Genomic DNA, 24327 nt, shown 5'->3' with positions numbered 1-24327 from the left:
TTAAGGTAAAGCCAAATTATTATGATGAATTATCAGACCATTTCCAGTAGAAAAGTAGTACAGTTAAATTAAAAAAAAAATCTGATCCAAGTATGGATATGTGTAAGTACAAAGTCCTTTCTGATCCCACCTCGTGAGACAGCAATTGTTAACAGCTTAGTCTGTGTGTATTCATCCAGACTCTATGCATGCAATATCCTCTTCTGCTCTATTGCTTTACTCTTCCATAGATCTCTATGTGTGTTATGCACATTGCTTGTTCACTCGTGGGAAGCCAGAGGATAGTCAGAAGGTTGCCTAATGACGTGGAATCAGATGAAGGGGAGTAGGCTGAATGACTTACAATAGCAGCAGTATCCTGAATAGTCTATTCCTCATTTGAGAGTTTGCTACCCTGGCACCCCTTCCCAAGACAGTTTGGAAGGGCAGTATTAACGTTTATCTCTCAGACTGTTTATTTTTCAGTACAACTGGCCAAGTACAGATCCTGGCACCTAATAGGTGCTAAGTAAGTAGTAGCTGTGCATGTACTGCCCTGTCTGGTCCCTTTACTCTGACAAGTGTACTCTTTCTGTAACTGTGTTCGTGCCACAGTCCACTTTTGCTTTGTCATGTGTGTCCTTTGGTCTCTTGAAGATGAATTTTCTAGCTTTACTTTGATCTATTTTATCTTTTATTTTAGTCCTCTGCAACCTTATTTCTCTTATCCCCTGTACTGCTTACAGAGGGATTGAATTAATCTGTGAAAATCGGTACTTTATCTAGTAATTCTTGTAACTTTTCTTTCTCAGATAAATGCTTTCTTCCATCAGCTTTCATTATTGCCCAACTCTTTACCTTAGTTAAAACGATTCTGCTTTTATTTCACTGTATACCTAGTGTAACTATATTAAAAGAGTTCATATGGAGTCTATCATGAAAACAGTAGAACTCCATATGTGAAGTAGATAATGTGGCCCCTTTTTAAGTGTTTTGTGGGATTTCCTTTATATACAACTTTATTGAGATATTAATTCATGTACCGTACTGTTCACGCATCTAAAGTATACACTATTCTATGGCTTTTAGTATATTCACACAGTTATGTAACTGTTGCCACAGTTAATTTTAGAACATTTTCATCATCCCAGAAAGAAACCCCATACCTATTAGCAGTCATTCCCCATTTCTCCTCAGTTCCATCCACCCCTAGGCAAGCACTGATCTACTTTCTGCCTCTGTAGATTTATCTATTCTGGATAGCTTATATAAATGGAATTATATGTGGCCTTTTCTGTCTCGTTTCTTTCACTTATAATGTTTTCAAGGTTCATCCAAGTTGTGGTATGTATCACTAATTCATTCCTTTTATATTCTAAAATTTATATTCCATACTGTGGATATACCACATCGTATTTATCCATTAATCAGTTTGGGGGCATTTGTATATGATTTCTTAATAGCAGAGTAGCACTTTTAAGTATCATTACTCTTTTCGAAGGCCAAACAAATGCTATATAAAACACAGATGAAAGTTACAGAAGGCTGGGAGGAAACAGTTTGTTTCTACCTGTTAAATATCACTGCAAGTGTTCTCTTCAAATATCAACAGATATTTTTGGACATTTGGAAATTATTTTTAATATCAAAATACAAAATGTTAATAATACACTATTCTAAGTTATGCCCTATAATTTCCCTGTAGGAAAAAATACTAACCATGTAAATAAACGATTTAGATAAATAAGTCCACGGTGTGTGCTGTATTACTTTTGCTGTAATTCTTATGCCTCTCATTTTTTTATTGTCCTTCCTCTCATCCACATACATTAGTCCACGGTGTCCACACGGGATATATTAACCAGAGTAAACATGGCAGAGCAAAGTGGTCGTGGGCTCTGGAGGCCAGCTACCAGCTTCATTCATATCCCTGTTTTTCGTGCAGTTTGGTCATATGACTTGGGCAAATGACTAAACCCCTCTTTGTCTCAGTTTCCTCATCAGTGAAATGGGCGTACTAATAATATCAACCTCATAGGCTCGTTGTGCAAATTTAATGGTTTTAGTATACGTAAAGTGTCTGGTATATGGACTATGCTCAGTAATATTAGCTATAGTCTGCATTTAGTGCTACACAGTCACTAAGAGTGTGTGAGTCGCTTAGTGCATCCCTGAGATTATTTTGGTGATCTTAATTAAGATTGATCCATGACCTTTTCCCACCTTTAATAAATATATACATTTTCATCTATCATTTCACCAACCATCATGTGTGAATTCAAATGGATGATATTTATAAAAAGGAAGAGAAAAGGTAGAACCTAGAGATGAGGAAGGTCAATTGACAAGGGGAGAACAGTAGAAAGGTGAAAGTAAAGTAACTGGATTTCTTAAGTTCCAACATTGTTCCTTTCATGTGGTAATAATTATTTATTGAATGCATGGATTTTTTTTTATTGTTTTGTTGAGCATAAGTTTTAGAATTGAAGTTTCCTTCAACTCCCTTACAATTTTTAAGACATAAGAAGTCGTTTCAGTTGCTCTTGTTGTATTATCATTTGAAAATTACTATTAATTTGTTTCTTACTTTACCATGGTTATCTATACAGCTGTACACTAGTATACACTCCTGGTTGTATGTCCTTAACAACTCATTTTTCACTTTTCAAGCACATACTTTAAAATGTATACAATATGGGAACAATTTTAAAGTGTTTGAGATGAATATTTTTTAAAATATTTCATAGGGGAAATTTTTTCCCGTAGCTCATTGGGAAAGGGCACTAACTATGTTAACTATGTTAACTTACAGTGGTTTAGGGCCTGTTCACAGCTCAAAGCTTAATCTTGAAAAAGAAAAATATGGTGCAAGGTGTAGGGATAGTCATCTTTCCCATACAAGTGGGGAGATCAGGTCAGCTGATCATACTCCTATTTAAAAGAGGAGCGAGGATTTAAACCCAGATTTGTGTTCTTCCCTCTCACTACACCAGTATGTTACCTCTCTAATGTTTAAGCACTGCCTCTCTAATGTTGCCAGTTCTGCATTCTTGAGGAGAAATCTTGCTCCTGCCTAGGTGATTCTCAGTATACTGCTTTCTAGTGAAATTCGAAGTGTTCTGATCTGTCAATAAGTGTCAGAAAGTGTGACTTAAACATTTTCTGGTGATTTTTATACTACATTTCTTTATAGCTGACATTAGACTGAGGAAGTAGAAAAAAATAATCTGGAGAAATGGAAACCAATATTTCGGTTTCTTTATTATATTTCTCATAATTTAAATAGCATTAATGGAAACCAGAATGAGACAAATGCATTATGTCAAACTATCCTTTCCCATTAAGTCACTATCTTTCCCAATGCTCATATATTTGCATATACTATTTGACATAGTAGTATAACCAGAACATAGATATAATTTCATACCATGTTTTTAAACAACTTTTATCATAGTCATTTTTATAATTATTTTTATGATTGCTTAATATTTCTTTCTCATCTTTAACTATTTTTTATTATTGGATAGTTAATTTCTAATTTTATTCCCATAACATCACTGAATTGAACATCTTACATGCAAGCTATTTTAATATTTTAGATTATTTCCTTGGGTTTTTAAAAAAATTCATCATCAAATTACTTTCCTGAAAGCATCTAACCAGTTTACACTGCTTTCAGTTTCAGTAGAGCCTTAACCAGTCTTACGAGCCCTTATTTTTGAAAGTCATTTCAGTGGGAGCATCATTCCAACCATGAACCCTTATGCTCTGGTTTCCAAAAATGTGTCATGAGAGAGGTTGACACCATCTGTGATCGTGTTTCCCGATGAGTATATGCCCAGATAAGTTTTGGAGAGTCTCATAACAAGTCTCAGCGAAGTCGTACTCAAAAGACTAGGCTTTTAAAATCAGTATTTCCAAAACTTATTTAAATCTGGAATTTATGTTTCTTGTAGAACCTGTTACCAAATATCTTTGGGAAATGCCATGCAGTATAATATCTGTGGGAGAAGGAGCGAGCCTATGATGCAATAGAATGTTTTTTAGAGAAATCGCTTCATGCAGGACAGGCAGTAAGGATGTTTGCTCTAATATTATGCCACTCTAAGACTAAGAGACATAGCCTTGTTCATTCATTCGTTAGATGAATTTACTGAGAGCCTACTATGTGTCAGACACTGTTCATCACTGGGTATATAACAGTGAATAAAATCAACAAGTCTCTTACCCCAAGTAGGCATTAAGGTGGGAGGAATGGACTTTCTATGCTTAACCACTTAGGGGAAGATTCTGTACACATTATTTTGCATGAAATAGGCTTTCACTTGTAGTATTCAAATGCCTAGTGTAAACAGTGCTGATCCCTGATTTAAACAAAAACAGACACATTGTCCTTCCTCTCAAGAAGTTCATAATTTACTGGGAAACACATAATTATAATGTGAAATAATAACTACCATGGTGGTGGTATATACATAGTATGCTTTAGTAACACAAAGGAAGGGACTCTAATCCATATTTGGGAGGTTCCTAAATTATTTGTTTTACTGTAATGGGGACCTGGTCACTTAAGTGTTCTTAGACACTGTCATAGAACTGAACATACATCTGTTTCTTTACAAAATTCCTTTGGCCTGAAACATCTTCATCAGCAAAGACAACATACAATTTTGATTTAAAACAAATTTATTGAATTCCGCTTAACCATTTAGCTATGTTATGATCAGTGTAATTTTCATGTTCCTTCTTTTAAGTCAGTGTAGTCTTTATAAGTCAGTTTTTACCTATTCCATCATGGAAAGGAAGCAAGATTGGAATAAGAATACTATCTTGAGTACCTACAAATTCCTGCTTTTTTAAAAAAATGGTCACGATATAGCAAGAAATGTTAGTAAATCCATTCACCATCTGAAAATGGCTGTACTATAGCTATAGGGGGTACAAAGTAGAGCTTTGGTCCCATCAGTCTGTCTTTGTTACCATCAAGTACTGAAGAAGTCCTGACATTTGCAGGATGTGATAGGGAAAAATGAAGGCCACAAAAACTGTAATTTAAAAAAAAAAAGTTTTAAATTAAAAATGTTGCTCACCAGTGAACCAGAGGAAAGACAAGTTAGAAATTTTCTTTGAGGATTGTAGACAAGTCTTGTCGATATAATTCTATTGTGTTTCATCGATGACAGAAGTAAAGATGACATTAACTCTGTTGCAGAACAGGATGAATTTGGTCCCTGCCTAGTAATTATATGCTCATGTGCAAGAAAGACAGTTACTGAAAAGTCTGATGTAAGGACATCTTTGTGCCAGGCCTACAATTTTTATTTTGGGGAAGCTAGAGGAAGAGGGAAGACATTGGAATATATTTGCCCATGATCTTTCTGTCACTATATGAATATATAACTTATAAAGCAGCTCTAGTTGTCATTTCCCCCTTTTTCCTTAAACGAATGAATGTTTGTGATTTAGCATAAAGTTCATGAGCTAAGAAAAGCAGTTGGACACAGATTCCTGTAGCTTTCCACTCAATGCATCTTATTACCCTTAACTTCCTGTTAAAATCATGCTTTTTATTTTTTACCTTTCAAGTATGAATTGCCATCACCAGGCTTAGCAAATGAAACGGATTACTTATAGTAACTGTAAGTAGTTTTGCACTCCAAATCCTCGACAGAGTTTTCCCAAAGGACAGGCAGTGTCTTTCAAAATCCTATTACAAGATTTTATTTGCAGGTACTTGTGAACAGAAGGCTGAAAGCCTCCATGTTTTATTGCTACCCAACTTCATCAGGTCTGCTCACTCTATTGGAAATTGTGGCAAAAATGATACACATCAGCTCTTTTATTCTTTTGTTACCACTCTGCACAAATAAAAGCATATTGAGAAATTTAATGAAGCAGTATGTCCTTGGAGGGAGCTTTGGAGATTCAGAGTGTACGACTTTTTGTCTTTAACACTGGAGGTTTTTGTGTAGATCAGGTGGGCATGAACAATAAAGTCCTCACAGACAGGCTAGTATTTGTCACTTATGTACTTACATTATACAGATGTTTCTGTAAGCAGTGACCTTGGAGATGCATTCAGTGACTACTTTAGTCTTTCTGAGTGTGACAAGGAGTAGTTGGGATGATGAAAACTACAGCAGAGCCCCTGGAATTCAGACTATTTTGGAGTCGATCTGTTTACCCAGGAAGTAGAGACCATGATAGTCAAGAAAAATTAGGGATTGGGGATTTCATTAGCTAATAAATTAACACTTTTAAAGGATATATCCTGAGAATCTGTGCCAGGTGAAAGCCCATATCTTAGTTTACTTTAGCCTTCACATGCAGTGTTGACATGACATTTTATTGGAATCCGGGAAAGGCAGGATGGCTGGAAAGCATGGACCTGTGCGGCAGAGATCTAGGTACACATGAAGGATGGTGTTTGTATGCTTGTTGGGAAATGTAGTCTTCAGGTTATTGCAGTTCCCAGCCTACCAGTTTAACTCTCCTTTATTCCTTGCCTGTAGGAGTATAAGCATCTGTCAAGGACAGTCTTGATTCTGTTTAAATTTCTAAGCTTTAATACTTAATTATTAGTAATGAATACTTGCAAATGGATAAAAACACAGAAGTATGGGTAATGGAATAGTTGTGAATTGCTGGCCCTTATGGCACCATTATCAACTGTAGTTTATCCTGTTTTTTTGCAGGGTTTGCACTGTCTGTACACCAGTTCTCTTCCTTTGGACCAGCCTCCTAGGTTGCCATGTTTTGTTGCTCTGAATGTGGGAGAATGCTGTTCTCTGGCTTACGCAGGGGAAGTGCCAGTGGAGCCTGTAGTTGTTTAGCCCACGAGAAATTCCAAATTGCAGCAGCTCTAGATGTATGTATGACCAGTCAGTATTAGCAGGAATCTCACCAATGACATCAACGTGAAAATATTATTCTAGCTTAGTAAATATAACCCTGTGCTAATTGTGTCAGAAGATGAAGGAAGATGTTTTTCCTGTTTTCCAAGACCAAAAGGCCTCTTTCCGAACTGGAGCAGCCATACATCTTTAGTACAACTGAATGTTAATGGATCCAAAGTGAAAAAAATGGATGGTTTTGTTTTTTTTATTTAAACCAACTTCATATTCTATTTGTTTACTACTGAGCAATTCTGAGTGGGATAATTCTTATTTGGCAGTCAATATTTCTGTGTCATAGCTAGCAAGAATTTTTAGTGTGTTTTAGGCACATAACATTTTTTTTTTTTTTTTTTGCCATACTTAACAAGCATTTATCACCCCATTCCTAAAGCAACAGAGAAACAAACAAGTGGGCCTAGAGAAGCCAACGCCAATATGGGCAAACAATGAGGCCCCAGGGAGAGAATGGCGCTGCTCCAGGAATCGATTCCCTGTGCAGTGCCCAGTTGAGGGGTCCCCAGATTAGGGCCTAGCCCCTCTTGCAAGCCTCAGGGGAAAGTGGGGTCTGCTGTGCTGAATGTTTCTCATCACCAGAAAAAAACTTTGGAAGAAGTAGTTGACGGAAAATTGGAGGGGACTGGGGTCTTCAGCAGTCCACCTGCCCTTCTTCCGCAGCCTGTATGGCTGCCGTGACATCCCTGTTCCCCTCAGAGGTCATCTTGACTGATGGCCCTCTCGGTCCTGCAGCCAGAGGTCCCCTCTGGACATTCCACCCATCCACGGGCACCGCTGCTAGGGATCGCCCTTAGTCACAAAACATTTTATTTTAGATGCCAACAGATCAATTTTCAGTGTTTGCTTCAGGAGTTTATGAATTGTTTTTAAGAGATCTCACAAATGTTTGCTTAATCGTTCCCCATCTTTCTCCCTGCAGTACTTTTTATACACCTCTGTTTTGGCATTGCCCACGATATCATGGTACTTTGTTTGCTTCTCTCACTACACTAGGGCTGAATGAGGGCAGGAGCTCATCTTACCTGACTTTGAATCTCGGGTATTTTGTGTGCTGCTCAGTATTTATTTGAAGAACCAGTGGCCCTTATTTGAAGAGTGTTGTCTGGAAATCAAGTAACTTAGTTTAATTGACTGTCACCGTTTTATAGCACATTTTCCGTTATTTTCAAAACATGTCTATAAAAATCTGGAGTGTCAAGGAAAGATTCATGGCATTAGGTAATACTGTTATTAGATTACTATAAGAATCTTTTGGGAAGCTTTATACCTCTTTCTTAATTCAGAGAAAGTCATATGGACGGTAAGTTCAGGGTATAAAAAAGAGGGCAGGGAGCATTCAGTCTTTGTCTTTCGATATCACATAGATGTCTTCTGACTTCCTGGGTTTTGGACCTTACTTACCTCCAATCTTCCTAATCCTTCCTGCCCTGCCAACTTCAGTGAACTAGATTCACCTCTACCAGACTTTTTCCTACTTGATTGGTCCCCTGCCTTTGCCCACCCCACCTGCCCTGTTACTTCTGAGGCCCTCCAGTGATATCTAGTTTGACCCAACTGGCTGTAACATATCGCTTGTCCAAACCTTTGTGTCTTACTATTTTCTACAAGTACATTTATTCAACAACTATATCTTCATTAGAAATAACACGGAAATTTAGGATAAAACTTTTTACAAGTTTATTTCCTAGAAAATACACACCCCAAGTAGAGCATAAGGTAGTCACTGAAAGGCCTTGAGTTTAGCCATTAGGAAGAACCGTGGTGAATGTGGAGTCTAAGACATAATTGCTTGTACTATGTGTACTATGACTTCTATAAGAGATATTATGGAAGCTTTTTTTTTCATCTGTCATGTGCAAAATGTAGGAAGAAATGTGAAGATATTAAACATTTTTCTTTCCTACATTTAAGGATATGAATATAAGACAAACATTAGGTAGATGTCAGCAGTGGTCTAACTTAGAATTGTTTTTTTTAATAGTCTATTACTGGTATTAAAAATTAATTCTGCATTAATTATTAACCTTGTATAAATGTGCAAAATGACTATATAATGTGAATATTGTTATATATATATTCACACTCTTATTTTTAAAATTTTTTAAAAACTTTATTATGGAAAATCTCAAACTTTCATTTTACCCTCTTTTGAAATTTTTCATTTCTTCGTACACATCCAAGTTTGTCTGGTATCATATTCTGTTTTACCTGAAGAGCTTTTAATAGTTTTTTTATAACTCCAGTTTGCTGTTAATAAATTCTCTTAGGTTTTGTTTGTTTGAAAAAGTCTCCTCTTCTGAGGGACATTTTCTCTGGATATAGAATTCTAGGTTAATAGTGGTTTTTAAATATTCTTTCAGTAATTTTAAAGATGTCATTCCATCATTTTTTGCTTTGTATAGTTTCTGATAAGAAGTTTGTTTCATCTTTGCTTTTCTGTATGTCAGGTTTCTCCACCTCCCCGCCCCTACGCTTCTTGCCATCAAGATGTTCTCTTTATTTTTGGTTTTCAACAGTTTAAATATAATATGCGTAGGGTGTGTATATGCATGCATACACGCATGTGTGTGTGTGTTGTATTAATCCTGCTTAGGATTCTCTGAGCTTCTCGGATCTGTGCTTTGATTTCTTTTGTTATTTTGGAAAATTCTCAGTCATTATTTTTTCTAATATTCCCTCTGCCCCATTCTGTTGTCGCCTTCTGGGATTCCAATTACACATATGAGAGACCATTTGATATTATCCTGTAGCTCAATTGGATGCTCTGTTCTGGGCTTTTAATTTTTACTTTTTTTTCCCCTTTATGTTTCACTTTAAATAATTTCTGTTGACCTATCCTTGAGTCAATTGATTCTTTCCTGCGGATGATTGTGACCAGGCATTCTTCATCTCTGTTACCATGTTTTTGCTTTCAGCATTTTCTTAATTCTTTCTTTCCATCTTCCTGCCAGAGTGTGAGGACTCATGTTTCAGAAATACATTATCCACTTATTTTCTCTGAACCTGTGTTTTCTCTTTTACAAAGTAGAAAAATTAGGAATATATAGTAATAGTTATCAGAATTGTTTTGAGGTTCAAATGAGGTCCCTTGCGCAAGTTCCTTCTTTCCCTTCCCTAGGTCTCGATCATTCTCATTGAAAGCCTTGGACTGAATGATTATTTTGGTCCTATTTAGTTCTTAAATTGTAAGATTCTGTGAAAGGAAAGGAGCCTAACATTTATTGACAGCCTGTATTAATCGCGTGTAGAATTTAACAAAGGGATAAAAATCACATTTAAAAAGTGCTTTTGTAAAACATTTTACTTCTGCCGAGTCTATGTGGATTTTAATTGGAAGAAATAGGCAGCATTAAATCCAGTTGCCACTTGGTTAAATCTGTTAGAGAATCATTAAAATTTTTCAACCATTGGGTTTCCTGACTCACTTGAGAAATTTCATGGCTCATGAAACAGCTCACTCTCTTTTTCTGTGCCTATAGGATTTTAAATTATTGGGTTGGCTCCCAAATTTTGCAGTGTGAGGAAAAACTAATGGAGGCTTTTGCTCTTTACTGATTAGTGCAAACGAATGATATTCTCATCAGATTTGGCTTTGCTTTTGCAGACTTGTGTTCAAATCTTGATTGCACAGCTGTGAAACCTTGGGCTGACTACTTAACTTTGTAGCCTGAGTTTCCTTATCTGTGAAATATGGATGATACCTACATCAGAGAGCTGTTTTGAAGGTAGAAACCATAATGTATGTTAAGCTTTGGTTATACTGCCTAGTTAGTAGTAATCAATAACTGATAGCATTTAAACAGTAGCTAAAATGAAAGTTGCCACCATTAAGTCAAACTTTTAGTAAGTAGAAGGGGAAAGGCAAGTTTAATATTCTTCTTATTCCTTTTAGTGGCAGAGGCGACCTGGTAAAAGGATATTTTAACAATAGGGAGAGGGTTAACTGAAAATTGAGCATCGATGAATAAGTGTAATCACCAAGAATTAGTACTTACTACGCGACAGATGCTCATACTTAATCCTCGGGGTAGCCCTATGAAGCAAGCTGCCTCTCCTCAGAGGAGCCTTTCTTTATCTGAGTGAGGGTGACCACCCCTTCCTTTGTGTTGTTTCATTCTACTTTGTACTATGGCACTCTTTTTTATATGGAACCCCTGTCTGTTCTCCATTTCTCATCCTCACTGAAAGGGTTTCTATGTATTTGGCCCACAGTTAGTTGAACTGAATTGCTGACATGTTGAATCTTTGTGTTTTTTCTGGTCAGGACTGAAAACCCACTTTCTTTATGTTCTAGATGAAAAGTAAAGCATTGAAAGTCGAATGTCAGTCTGAGGCAAAAATACTAATAGTTGTGGATAAAGAAAGTGCTCAATCTGAACTCCCCACCCCTCAGTACATACTATTTGTTAAGATAAATAAATACAGTATATTAAAATAGCTGTTGCTTTGGAAATTACCTTTGAGTAGATATAATGCATTTTAAAGAGGTGTCCAAATTCGTTGTTTCTAAGTAATTTTACTATAATGGGTATTATTCAAAATTGAAATTATTTAATACAAAGAACATTCTTTATTCATACTGTGAGCAACTGTCTTGAAAAACATAGACCACAATACAGGCATTCTTATTGGAATGACACAGGGAATAATGTCATTATTTTTGCAGTTTTTTTCTTGTCATAACAAAAATTTTTATAAAACTGCATTCCTGATCATAGATTTTTAGAGTTGGAGGGAACCTGAGGGCTCTAGTCTAATTCCTTCCTGCCACCCGGGGAGATGAAGCAATTTACATAAAGTCCTGCAGCTGACTAATGACAGAGCCAGGGAGAGAGCAGTCCTTTATCCATTGCCATAGTGTTAACATTCCTCTGGAAGAAACTGCCTACTCACTCTTGGTTTTTAATGCCAGAGTCTTGGGGTAAAGTTTTTTCCCAATGACTAACTAGTGCTTTTTTGTTTTCCTGTGTGGGTGTCTGGGAGCAAGCTATCAAGGGTGATGGTGTTTTTTATTTTTGTTGTAGAACAATTGAACCACGTAAGGCAGCAAACACAGAAAAGACATTTTGTCTGGTTAGCACTTAAGGTGTCAGGAGAAACTGGTTGAAGCTCAAATACTCTGCCCTCAAAGTGGATAGGCAGATATTTTAAGGTTCAGTTTCTGAACCCGGGGTCTGAATTCCCTAAACTTTTATGAAAATTATGCTGTCATATACTTACCTCCAAAGAAAAGAATCTATAGATTTCATCAAGTTATCAAAAGATACACAGTTAAAAACTATTGTTTTATTTAAAAAAGGAAAAGGTAAGTGAACCTGATTGAAAACAAGTTCCTCACTCTTACACCCTAAATACTAATTATACTAGAGGGCTTTCTTATGACAAGCCTTCCCAGATGGCTTCCTGGATCTTGTCACGGAAACCACTGGATGCCCCTACTTTCTTTTTGCATGAACTTTTCCCATAGGTTTTCCAAGGCTGCCTTCTCTCTCCCTTCCCTCCTCTCTGTTTCTAGAAGAGACTGTGAGACTCAGGGATTTTCGTTCAGTGAAAATCTCAGGAGTGTTATTTCAATTAAACATCCTGGTTAAAAGGAATCTGCGAGCTGACTTGAGAACCTTAGGCTGTTGCTGTAAGAAAAACTGTAACTGGAATTTCAATCTAATACTTTGCAAATTAACGTTTAGATTCCTCTACTTCTTTAGTTAGGGAAACTCTATGTTTGATATAGAAACTCTTTACACTTTCCAGAAACACAATGAAACGTTATGGATGGAGGTTTAGGAGTTGCCCAAGTCTGTCTGTAGAAGTTCCTTAATTTAGTTTTTCCTTCCTGACTTTCATAAGACTTAGAAGAATCTATCCCTAAATAGGAATTCATTTTAATGGGCTTCCTTCCTAAATTTTTAAGTCTAGCATTTGAACACATAAAGAAAAAGCTACCGCTAAGATTGAAGTTGGAAGAATTTGTTCCTTTGTTTATTCATTTTTAAAAACCCATACTGAGTACTTACCATGAACCCTCAGGCATCAGGTTGCATGCTGGGAAACAGGCAATGGTCTCTTCCCTTGCAAAGCCCATGATCTGCTGGGGACACAGCCCAACAAATAACAGTTCTGCATGCTAAGTACTCTACTAGAGGTACCAAAAAAGCATCGGAATCAGTACTCTGTCTGGCCAGGAAGAAGGGTAGGAGTTAGGGTAAACATGACAGAAAGGTGACAAGTAGATTCGGTAGGGTCAGTAGAAAATTGCCAGGCAAAGAGGGGACCTAGGTATAAACAGTATGTTTGTGCTTTCCTAATTTTAACTAAATGTAATGTTTACCACTCTCTTATTTTGTATTTTCAATTAGAGCTCCAAACGAGAATGGAAGCCACTGGAGGACCGTAGCTGCACAGACATACCGTGGCTGCTGCTTTTTATCCTCTTCTGCATTGGGATGGTAAGGACACTCTCGCTCACAGATGATCTGGAAATGAACTCATGATCCAAGGGAATGATGGGGAGTTGGTTTAAAGAAGAAGGAGCTTGATATTTTTAAATTTATTTTTAATTCTTCCTGAATTACTTATGACTGGAGATCATAGGATACCACTGAAGCAAGTTATTTTTCTGCCATATAATTCACTGGTACTATTGGGTACCCTTTGATGATGATGATGATGATGATGATGATGATGATGACAATGACATACATGAAAACAGATTAAAATTTAAGGAGCAATTGGAAATCTGTCTCTCTGACGAAGTCATTTTAGAAAGCCAGACCATTTAACATAAATTTCTGTGAACTCTTATCTCTATAGGATGTTGAGCAGAGAGAACATTGGCCATGGAGTCAAGCATCCTGAGCATTCATGCAATTTGGTCATACAAACCTAATGGTTATTTCTCTGTCAGTGACTTTTCCTCTCGGGCACTTGGTAAAATTGGAGGTTTTGCTAGGTGACATCTACATTGCTCCCAGTTCTGATATTTGTTAGTTCTTCCCAGAGAGGAGGCTAATTGCTCACCGCTCCTTCCTCCTCTTCCCACACTAGGTTCCTCTTGCCTGCTGTGTTTGCTGTAATAAGTGGCCTCTCTCAGTTGAAATCTAGGGACCTGATGAATTTCAAGTGCGCGTAGAGGTTGGAGGAGGAAAGTCCCTGATTCAAGGTGTTGGGGGTCTCCATATCCAGACTGCATCCTCACTCTGCCCTGTTTGCGTTTCTAATACAGGCTTCAGGGACTTTGAAGTTGCTGCCTTGTGTGCTGGGCTGGGAAAAAAAGATAGAAAACAGCTGTTGTAGAACTAGCTGATATTTAGAGCTAGAAAAGACTGGGAAATCCTCATCTGGTCCATCACTCTCATTTTGCAGATTAGAAACATCAGACCAAAAGGTAGATATGGCCATCCCAAGGCCATACTACTAATTAATGACAGAGCTGGGGACAGAGCCCTGGCCTCATATAACTTCAGGCCAGTGCTGTTTCTGCCACCTTGTTTCCTCTTCCTCAAGGGGATAGTATTCTCTCTTTTATAGTCTTTACAACTCAAAACAATTATGCTACCTCAGCAGCATTTTTTTTCACTTATGTGTGAGTATTTTTAACCCCCTTTCCCCATATCTTTTATAAAGGTTCTTTAGGAAAGTCATTTTCTGTGTCTCTCTACATGTAACTGCCCACCTCACAAAAGCCATTTGAGAACAACCCGAATCGTGGCTAATAGGCCTAATTGTGGTACCAGTTCTGCCCCTGAACCAAGGGAAAGAAAGCAGTAAATTTTAATGAGATATAATTAAATAGTAAATCCAGTAAAATAAGGAGTGTTAGTTTTAAAAGTAATAGACAACTCAGTTTCAGCAAACCTAGGATATTTAGAAAAGTCCAAATACCCATTGCCTAACTTAGGACTTCTAAGATAGTGTTTAAGAGTTTGCTTAGTTTTATGGAGTGGCAGCTGAAATGCAGCATGCACTAATAGGCATAGAGAGTGTGTGGAAAAGAGTCTGCTAACAACTAGTTCACAACCTCTCCCCACCTCCTGAATTTAACCCTGGGGCAAATGGCAGTTGACCTTTCAAAATTATGTTTATAAAAACATGTCCCTTTGACCCGAGGCGCTATTTTGATTTTCTTTGCTAAAAGAGCTCAGGAAAATGCAGCCATGAATGTTAACAGGCTGACTTGGGAGTGACTTGAGAGTAAGGAATCTATTTGTTTACTGAAATGTTTTAATGCAATGGTGATTAATATTATGTTGATTTTAGTGCAGTGATAATTAAGACCCACAGTGTGTACTTTTAAACACAGGCAAAGTGTTATTTGTTTTGGAATGATTCTTTTAGTGGATTACCTTCATGAAGTTGAGCTAACATCAATTTCATTCTGTGCAAACTGGAGAAGTCTCAAAGTTTTGTTGCCCACCCTACTGGCGCAACAGTAGTTCAGAGTTTGTCTTCTGAGGATTTATTTTATATGGTTAAAAAAAATTTTTTTTCCCTTTGGATTTCATTTCATTAGTACTCTAAAGAGAAACATTCAGCAAACATTTGTTGAATGTTAACTATACCCGACGCTTTCATGTATGTATTTATCTCATTAAATTTCCCAATTACCCTGTGAGATAGGTTTTATCCCCAGTTTACAGACGAGGTATAGCGAGGTTAAATATTAGCTTATTTGAGAATGTACTGATGGTAATAAGCAGCAAAGATAGAATAAGAGCCAGAACTTCCTGCCTGTATTCTTTCCACACCGTAGCCCAGTGGCTGCTGCTTTCACGGTCTTCTTTCTCAGTCATCCTGCAGCCTAATATTCCGACCATATCTTCATTCTCTTTTGCTCACTCCTTGGTAACAATGCTCTAGCTCTGAAATAGTTTAAGATCTTCTCATCTTTCACTCATCTTCACCATTAAATATTTTTGTTTATGCATGTTCATCTCTTCACAAATATTTGTACTTCTCTTTTATTTCTTCCCTTACTTTCAAGATTTTTCCATGCTTGAATTGTCCAGAACTTCAAGTATTTTTCAAAAAGTAAATTGCTATCAGCCTGCTTGAGAGCTATCATCTTCCGCATAAACTTTCATGAATATTTTGAAATTATTGGTCATATGCTTATCCTGGTTTAAAAAATTACCTGTAACATTGTACTTCTAAATTTCTATTTTCCATTAAAGAAGTAAAACAAACAAAAAATGATTATGAACCCTAGCTGCATGTTAGAATCAGCTAGAATCTTTAAAAAATACGCATTCCCAGGCCCCAAATCAGTGATTCAGACTTAACCTCTGTGATTCTAAGGCTCACGTGGGGTTGAGACCCACTGTTATAACCACAGATAAACCACTGAAGAGTTTTGAGCAAGAAATGATAAGACTGAGTTTAGGAAGAGCCCTGGCAGTGAATGTTAAAGAGGGTTTATCCAGATAAGAGGTAAATAACCTGAAATAAGGAGAGGAGGAGAGATTTTAAAAAGCAGGATTTGGTGTCATTCATATTGCAGGAAAGTGGGAGGCAGGTTAAGGATGACTAAGAAGTCCTCGTGCTAGTGGTTCAGGGTGAGACTTTTCAGCTCACATCCTACATTATGTCCTCATAGGTTCCAAACCACAGCTTCATGAGGAAATAAAAATGGGATGGGTAAACAAATATTTCTTTATTAGCAGCTGTAGAGTCATCTGTTATGCCTGGCAAAGTACTCCATTGTAAAAATGACTCGTAGAATAATGCCTGGGCCATGCGGGCTAAAGATCCTTCCTATCTTTGATGGTCTGAATTCATTCTGTCTCAGGGAGAAGGATATGTGAGAAGAGAAAGGAAGGAATGCGGAAGGGTAGGAAGGGTTGGGGAGAGACATTACTGCTACTGTTCAATGAAGTGTACATTATCATCATTCCCATTTTACAGATAGAGAAAGAGGCATAGAGATATGTAAAATAACTTGTCTAGATTACACAGTAGCAACAACTAAGCCCAGGAGAGAAGAGGAAGAAGGTGAGGCCTTAAGACAGTCCCTTTTTTTGTTGCTTGGAACTGGGAATAATAGAAAAAATTGTTCAGAACATGGAACTGTAGGATACAGTAATTTGACTTGCCAGTAAAATGTGGTCTAATCAATATTTCAGACTTTGAGCAAAGCGTTGAGAATTACCACTTTCTCTAGTGGAGAGTTAGGAAGCTAGGATGATGGCCCAAAGCACAGAGAGAGGAGACTGAAGCATTCTCTCACTCCTTATCTTATATGTGCAGTCTAGTAAATAATGATGCCACAAATGGAGATAGGGTATATGCAGGAAAGGGAAGTGGTTTTGGCGAAATGTGGAATAAGAAGATGCCTTTTTGACACATAGAATGTATGAGTAAGGATAAGCAGTTGGAAATGGAGAGTGGGAATTTCGGAGAATGATCTGGACTGGAGCTGGATTTCGGAGACATCATTGCATAGTTTGTCCCTTTAGACTGCTTTTTTATTTTATAGCATTAGCCTGGTTCTCAGAGCATGGTGTTTCTATCTCAGTAACTGTTGTCGATAGCAGCATAAAGTGAGAAACTCAAAGACTCACTGCAGTATTTTGTCACCTGTGTGATGCTCTTTGTTTTGCCAGGATCATAGAATAGGAAGAACAGCATTCCAAAATTTGCCGTAAGGTTACCTGATCCAAATGACTACCTATTTTCTATTAAATCCTCTATTGTTGTTGTTTTTTTAATTATGGTCAAAAATACATAACATAAAATTTACCATTTTAACTATTTTTAAGTGTACAGTTTAGATAAATCCATTTTGCTTTTAGTCTACTCTGGTTGGTTTGTTTTTTCTCATTCATTTTAGTGAACCAATGGATTTATATCCTCCCTGCATGTATATCCTGAAAAATTTACTTTCTTATCTACTTTGTCCTAGAGTTATAAAATTTTAGAAGCAGAGCGGGCTTTCAAAATTAATCTAGTCTAATCTTTGTTATAGGAGAAGTTGAAGTGACTTGCCCCGGATCATAAGGAGTATTTATGACATAGCTGGGTTTAATTCCTAGTTTTCCTTGTCTAGTTTCTTTTTTCCATTGCTTAAGCTGCTCATGAAACAGCTTCGCTGAGTTTTTACTCCTTCACATCCCATTATTTTATTCTCATTTGAGACATTTTAGTTCTTCTAGGGTAAAGTTTATGTATTATAACCTTTTTGTACCTTTCATGGCCTTTTGTGTTTGTATATGATCAATAAATGCTTATCAAGTGGATATTTCCTAGACTTTCAATCATTATTGTCTTTCTCCTCTTTCTTAGAGTAATGCATCCTATTAAACTAAAGAAATCTAGAAGTCTAGCAGATTGGCAAATATTTTAAATAAATTTTTTAGCTTGTTTGCATAAGTCATGGTTCTGCATCAGACGTTCTAATCCTACCCTGTCTGATGGGTTGAATCATCTTCCTTATCTCAGGGTTCTCAGAAGAGGAGAAACAAGCCAAATGTTACTCAAAGGTTTGACTAATTGGTTATTAGGAGATTGACACTAAGCATTGATTGAGGTAAGATATTTATAGAGCTTAAAGAGGTAGTGTCTGAGAAAAAAAGAATCTGGATATAATTTCATTAATTCCTGGGAGAGGGCTGTAAGCATAAGACTTTTCCCCTCATTTTATTATTTTGAAACATTTTGCCATATTCATACTCCATATTCCTCTTCTCCCTCATATTTTTGTTGACTTCCCCCCTGCCCCCCGCCCCCTTCATCCCCTCTAGAACTAAACTAAGGCTTTCTACCGTCCTCAGCTGCACAGTAAAAGCTCCAGGCATGAAATTCAAACATGCTCGTGAAATGATATATGTCCCCTTTTTTGACTGATGGTGAATGAAACTAAGCAACGGCTCTTAAGTTAAACTAAACCCTACGATATAAAAACAAAATGAGCACAATTTATTAATTAGCAAATTGTCTTTCTCCCACTTGGGCAATAGTATTTATTAGTCACCAGATCTTGCCTGTGATCCTCCATCCCTGTTTGCCTTTATCTGATCTGAGTCACCTCCTGTTTGTGATTAGATTTGTCTGCTCCTCCTCTCTGTTAAAATAGCAGTTCTGAAAGCACTTCAATAGCTTGGTCATTTTAAGATTTTAGCCATGGCTCTCTTCCTTACTAATAGGCTTACTTTCCTCCTAGTGATTGCTCCATACTACAGGCTTATAAAAGCTTTCCTCGTTCCCCTTCTCATTTGCTTCGTTAATATGATTTTCTTATGTTGCATGTCTACGCCCACCCTCATCCTCTGTGGAGCCATTAAATTACTGAGTGTATTCTATAAAGTTTCTCTCACTGTGCTCTAGTTTCATGTACCACATTTTTTCTCATCCGAAGCTATATTGCTTCTTGCATTTGGATTTCAGAATTTTTTTTTAAGGATATTGTATTTTTAATTATATTTGGCCTAGTTCCCCATCGTCAGTGCTTGTACTATATGGGAAGTCCCTCGGTTTACAGTCATGGTTTCTTCCTCAGTTTTTATCTTACTCTTCTCCTTCCTTCCTCCCTTGCACCTTCTCACCTCTCTACTCAAGTGCTTTTGGAAGTTACTAAGAAGTTTACATGGCCCATGTGAAAATACATCAGTGTCCCATTTTGCTTGTAACGTTTATCATTTATACTCTGCCTTCATCGTAGAGTGAAGGGGCTTATGATTAAAAAAAACTCATATGTCCAACAGTGCAGCTAAACATAGTCAGAAAAGGAAATCAGAAACCATTTAAAGCAGTCTATAACACAAAGTACTCATCGAGCATAGAGGAAAGTTTCTATAAAAAGTGAAAGAGGAACATAACCTTTTAATTATGCAAAGGCTTTGCGATTTTAGTAGTGAAAGAAGATTGTATTTGTGGTCTGAATGTTTCTTTGTAGTAGCAAAGAGACCATATTTCTCACTTTTATCCCCCAAGAAATTTTTGTTCTAAAATAGAGAAACAAAGGGATTTTTGGTTATTCTCCAATTACTGTCGTCAACCTCTTTCATCTGACTTTTTCATTCAAATTCACCACTAACGACTATTATATATTGATTACCTGCCATATACTGGACCAGCTAGGGGCCAGGTACACATTATCTCATTTAGTCCTTATCATTAGGCTATGAAATAGATGATATTACCGTAGTTCACAGGGATTACCTTCCAAGGTCCCCAGTGGATGCCTGAAACCGTGAATGCAATTTAGTATATGTACTGAACTGTACATATACTATATTTTAACCTATACATACATACCTTTTCACTTAAAGGAAAGACTTTAGGGCTCCTCTTTGACATACTCGAATTGCTAGCATCATTACTCTGTGCTTCGGGGCCATTATTAAGCAAAATAAGGGTGATTTCAGCATAAGCATTATGATGCTGTGATAGTCAGTCTGGTAACCAAGAGGGCTACTAAGTGACTAATGTGCAGGGAGTTTATACAGCATGGATACTCTGGACAAAGGGATGATTCACATCCCAAGATGGATGGAGCATGGAGTGAGATTTCAGCATGCCATTCAGAACTGCTTGCAATTTAAAACTTATGACTTGTTTATTTCTGGAATTCTCCATTTAATATTTTTAAACCATGGTTGGCTACAGGTAACTGAAACCATGGAAAGCGAAACCTTGGATAATAAACCTCAATATTCTATGTTAGGGATGAAGAAACATCTAATCAGTCACACAGGTAGGACGTGGCAGAGTGAGGATTTGAATCCAGGCCTTTTTGGATTCCTTTTCTATGACTCTGTGATGATAAAGAATTGTAGTGGAAAGGTTAGCCGTTAAATCTTCTAATATTTACCTCCACTTCCAGTTTTTATTCAGTTGTAGGATAAGGGTATGCTTAAAATGGCATGCTGATTTGCACATGTGTATGCATGTTGGGGATTAAATATTTTTTCCCATGTCTTAGTATTGGCTTAAAGTTCTGACGTGGGAGTAACTGCTCTGCAGTATCCTTAGAGAAGTCAGGAGAGAGGGGAAGGGACAACAGAGTGAAGGCAAAGAGGTGAGAACTGACCAGCCTGTGCCTAGTCTTCGTGCTAGCATTTAGCTGCTGCTTTGAGGCAGAATGGTACCAACTTTTTTTGAAACAGACACTTTACATGTATTATCTCATGTAATTCTCACAGCAGCCTTTGTGGTAAGTGGTTTTAGCCCCAATTTATAGATCAGTAAACTGAGGCACAAAGAATTAAGCAAGCATGTCCAACATCACTCAAGTAGAAAATGGAGTCATCAGTGTCACATTGATCATTGCAAGTTTATCTAACCCCAAAGCCCATGGTCTTTCCCTTAGAGCACGTTCACATTTCTAACAATAATAGCTAATATTTACAGAACTCTTACTGTGTGCCTACCAAGATTCTGACCACTTTACTGGATTATTTCATTTAATCCTTACAGCAGCCTTATGAGCTACTATAATCTGCATTTTACAGGTGAGTAAATTGAGGCACAGAGAGTTCAAGTAACTTGCAGGGATCAGAGAGCATGAGAGTAGCAAATCAGGGATAGTCTCTACTCTAAATCTTCTTTCTTACAAAGTTAGTTTCAAGAAATTTCTACTGGGAGGGTTAAGGGGCTGAGTGAAAAAGGTAAATGGATCAAAAAATACAAATTGGTAGTTACAAAATAGTCACAAAGATGTGAAGTATAGCACAGGGAATATAGTTAGTATTATAATAACTATGTATAGTGCCAGGTGGGTACTAGACTAATTGGGGGATCACTTCGTGAATTATATAAATATCCAATCATTATGTTGTACACCTGGAACTAACAACATAATATTGAATGTCAACTCTAATAGAAAAATAAAAATTTAAAAAAAGGTTTTTACTAGCTAGAGCAATCCTCTCTGCTCTTCCACCCTCACGTCTTTTACCTGCACGATAAAAATAGAGGGGTTGTTTAGGAAAAAAAAAGAGTTTATTTGCCTTTTTAGGAAAGTATGTTTAGGGAGAAATACTCTTCTCTGAGAAATTGCATATGAGTACAGTATTTACCACTGTAGGCTTGAGATCTAGCAGGACTGCTTAGGTAAGTACTAGTCATGATACTTGGTTATGATGAGTTAAACACTGCTAACACCTGCCTTTGTTAGCTATTTCAATAAAGATAACAACTCAACCTATTAAGGACCAAGTTGCAAGAATATTTCTTAACCCTAGTCTTTTCTCCCGATTCAGTCAGTTTGTCAGTAGTGATTCACCTTACTTCCGGTTCTTATGCCCAGTAGCCTGTGGTTGAGTATAGGCTTTATTGCTTTGTTTTGGTCAGCACATAATTGACTCAGCAAGCACGAAGAAGTCCTGAAGCATCTACCGTTTGCTTTTGGCACTGTTTGCCTTTGGCATATTTCCATGAAATGAAGTGACCTTTGTGTTACGTAAACTCAGTGCCTCACTCCTTGAGCCTCCAGTATTAAGAGCATGATGGTACTTCATGGCGTAATTCTTTGGCTTGAATACAGCTTCATTGCAGGAAGCACACAGAAGTATTGTATGCACTGAAGTGAAAATAATTCAAAACCCACATACCTATTGTTCTTTGAATTTTTTTCTTTCATGTTTACTTCATTATATTTTTTACAACCAAATACAACTAAAAAATGCAGAAAGCTGGGTTTGAGTCTATGCTGATCTTTACTAGCTTCTATGGCCTTGGTAAATTTATTTAATCTCTGGGACTCAGTTATCTCATCATGGGGATTAGTGATAATGTATGGTAAGCACCCAGTACAGAGCCTGGCATAGAGCAGATGTTCAATACAGAGAAGCTGTTATTATTGAAAAATGCAAAGATGATCTCATGATGTAAAAGCTTAGAGATTTGTTTTGTTATGGTAGTAAATAGTTTCCCCATGGACTTCTTTGTGCTGCTTATGTGAAATCCGGGGAAAACAGTGAAATAGTGTTTGCAACAAGTAAAGATAGCTCTTTGTGCTCTTCAACAGACAAAAGAAGCTCATTATGGTATCAAGTAGTGACTGTTGCTATTGAAATGGTTTATTTGTATGTTTTTTTTTCTTTTTTTTTCCTAGGGATTTATTTGTGGCTTTTCAGTAGCAACAGGTGCAGCAGCGAGACTAGTGTCAGGATACGACAGCTTTGGAAATATCTGTGGGCAGAAAAATGCAAAGTTGGAAGCAGTACCAAACAGTGGCATGGACCACACCCATCGGAAGTGAGTAGACTGTTGCTAAATGATAAACACTATGGAAACTGAAGTGGGGGGAGAGAATCCTGCTGTCTTTACTGTTATAAAAATAATATCTTACTGAATATTATTTTTATATGACTCCTGTTGGTGTGGTTTTTTTTTAACTGTCCACTTGAATTATTCTTGGTCTATAAATAACTTTTTCCAGGAAACAAAATTAGCTGCCATGTTAAAAATGGGCTACCTTGAGATTTTAATGAGTAAAGGCTTGATTTGAGAGGGTTACTGTTGTACTTCGTTTTTCCCATTAGCCTTTAGGTTGTACGCTAAGTTTTAACCTAGAAAATAACATGATATTTTCCTCCTTAAGATTATACCTGATGGGAGACAGAAGGATGATAATGGATTTTGAAACATTAAAGTAATGAAGAAACATTTTATAATGCATCATTTTTAAGTATACTTCAATCCAATTTTATAAAAGATGCATTTTCATTTTTTGGATTTCATGAAATTCCTGACTTAATTGCCTTCTTTTTTCCTCTGAAAGTACTAGTATTTCATTTCTAATGTCTCTGGGGAAAATATATTTTATAAAATATATTTAATAATATGATGTCAGTGTATTTGTTTAAACTGTATATTTATACCCCTATTAAACTCTATTAGACAGGTCTTCAGAACTAATTTTTAAGGTAACAGGTTAACCAATTCTATTAATGAACTTTATAGGAAAAGGCCAAGCATATAAAAACATTTTTTAGGCTATATTTCTATTATGAAGCATTTTCCAGTATGTAATAACTGTTATTATTATATTAATAATAAAATAAATCTATTGGTTGAACCTGGGTTTTTACTGAAAAATATAAAATTAATTTGATATTTTCACAAATGTGAAGAAATTCAAATAGTTAATTATATATCAGAGATACTCCTCATTTAATGAAGGAATAATGAAGTTCGAATAAATAAAATTTAAATAATAATAACAATATTTTATAGCACATTGTTGTCAACAAACATCTGATACCTAATCTTGTGAGGTGAGTGTAGCAGAAGATGAGAGATTTAAATGACTTTCCCAAAAGTCTGGCAGGCAGTGAACTATCCAGGGCAGACCATGAGCTTCTATCTTGTAGGCACCAGTATCCTTTGACAGGAGAAGTGAGAATTGGACTCTTAGAGAGTAATTTGAAGGATTGTTTCATTTATCCTTTTTGATTGCCTCATGAAATTAACACAAATTTTAGGCCTTGTATTATGTCTT

At 36.7% G+C, this 24327-nt stretch overlaps 1 protein-coding gene across 4 annotated transcripts in view; it reads left to right on the top strand.

The window, feature by feature from the left end:
- Window positions 1-24327, top strand: part of SLC44A1 (solute carrier family 44 member 1) — a 161988-nt gene that overhangs the window by 33486 nt on the left and 104175 nt on the right. For 3 of the 4 annotated variants that reach the window (XM_016156074.2, XM_016156072.2, XM_016156070.2), the window contains exons 2-3: window positions 13247-13336; window positions 22939-23081. In XM_016156074.2, coding sequence (XP_016011560.1) covers window positions 13247-13336; window positions 22939-23081 — 233 coding nt within the window. Of the gene's footprint in view, window positions 1-13246; window positions 13337-22938; window positions 23082-24327 lie in introns of those variants that run through there. The other variant, XM_036218268.1, reaches the window with a different exon arrangement.

This window comes from Rousettus aegyptiacus, unplaced genomic scaffold (assembly GCF_014176215.1).
Source record: "Rousettus aegyptiacus isolate mRouAeg1 unplaced genomic scaffold, mRouAeg1.p scaffold_m13_p_3, whole genome shotgun sequence".
Lineage (NCBI taxonomy): Eukaryota > Metazoa > Chordata > Mammalia > Chiroptera > Pteropodidae > Rousettus > Rousettus aegyptiacus.
This window is presented reverse-complemented; position numbering and strand designations above follow the sequence as displayed.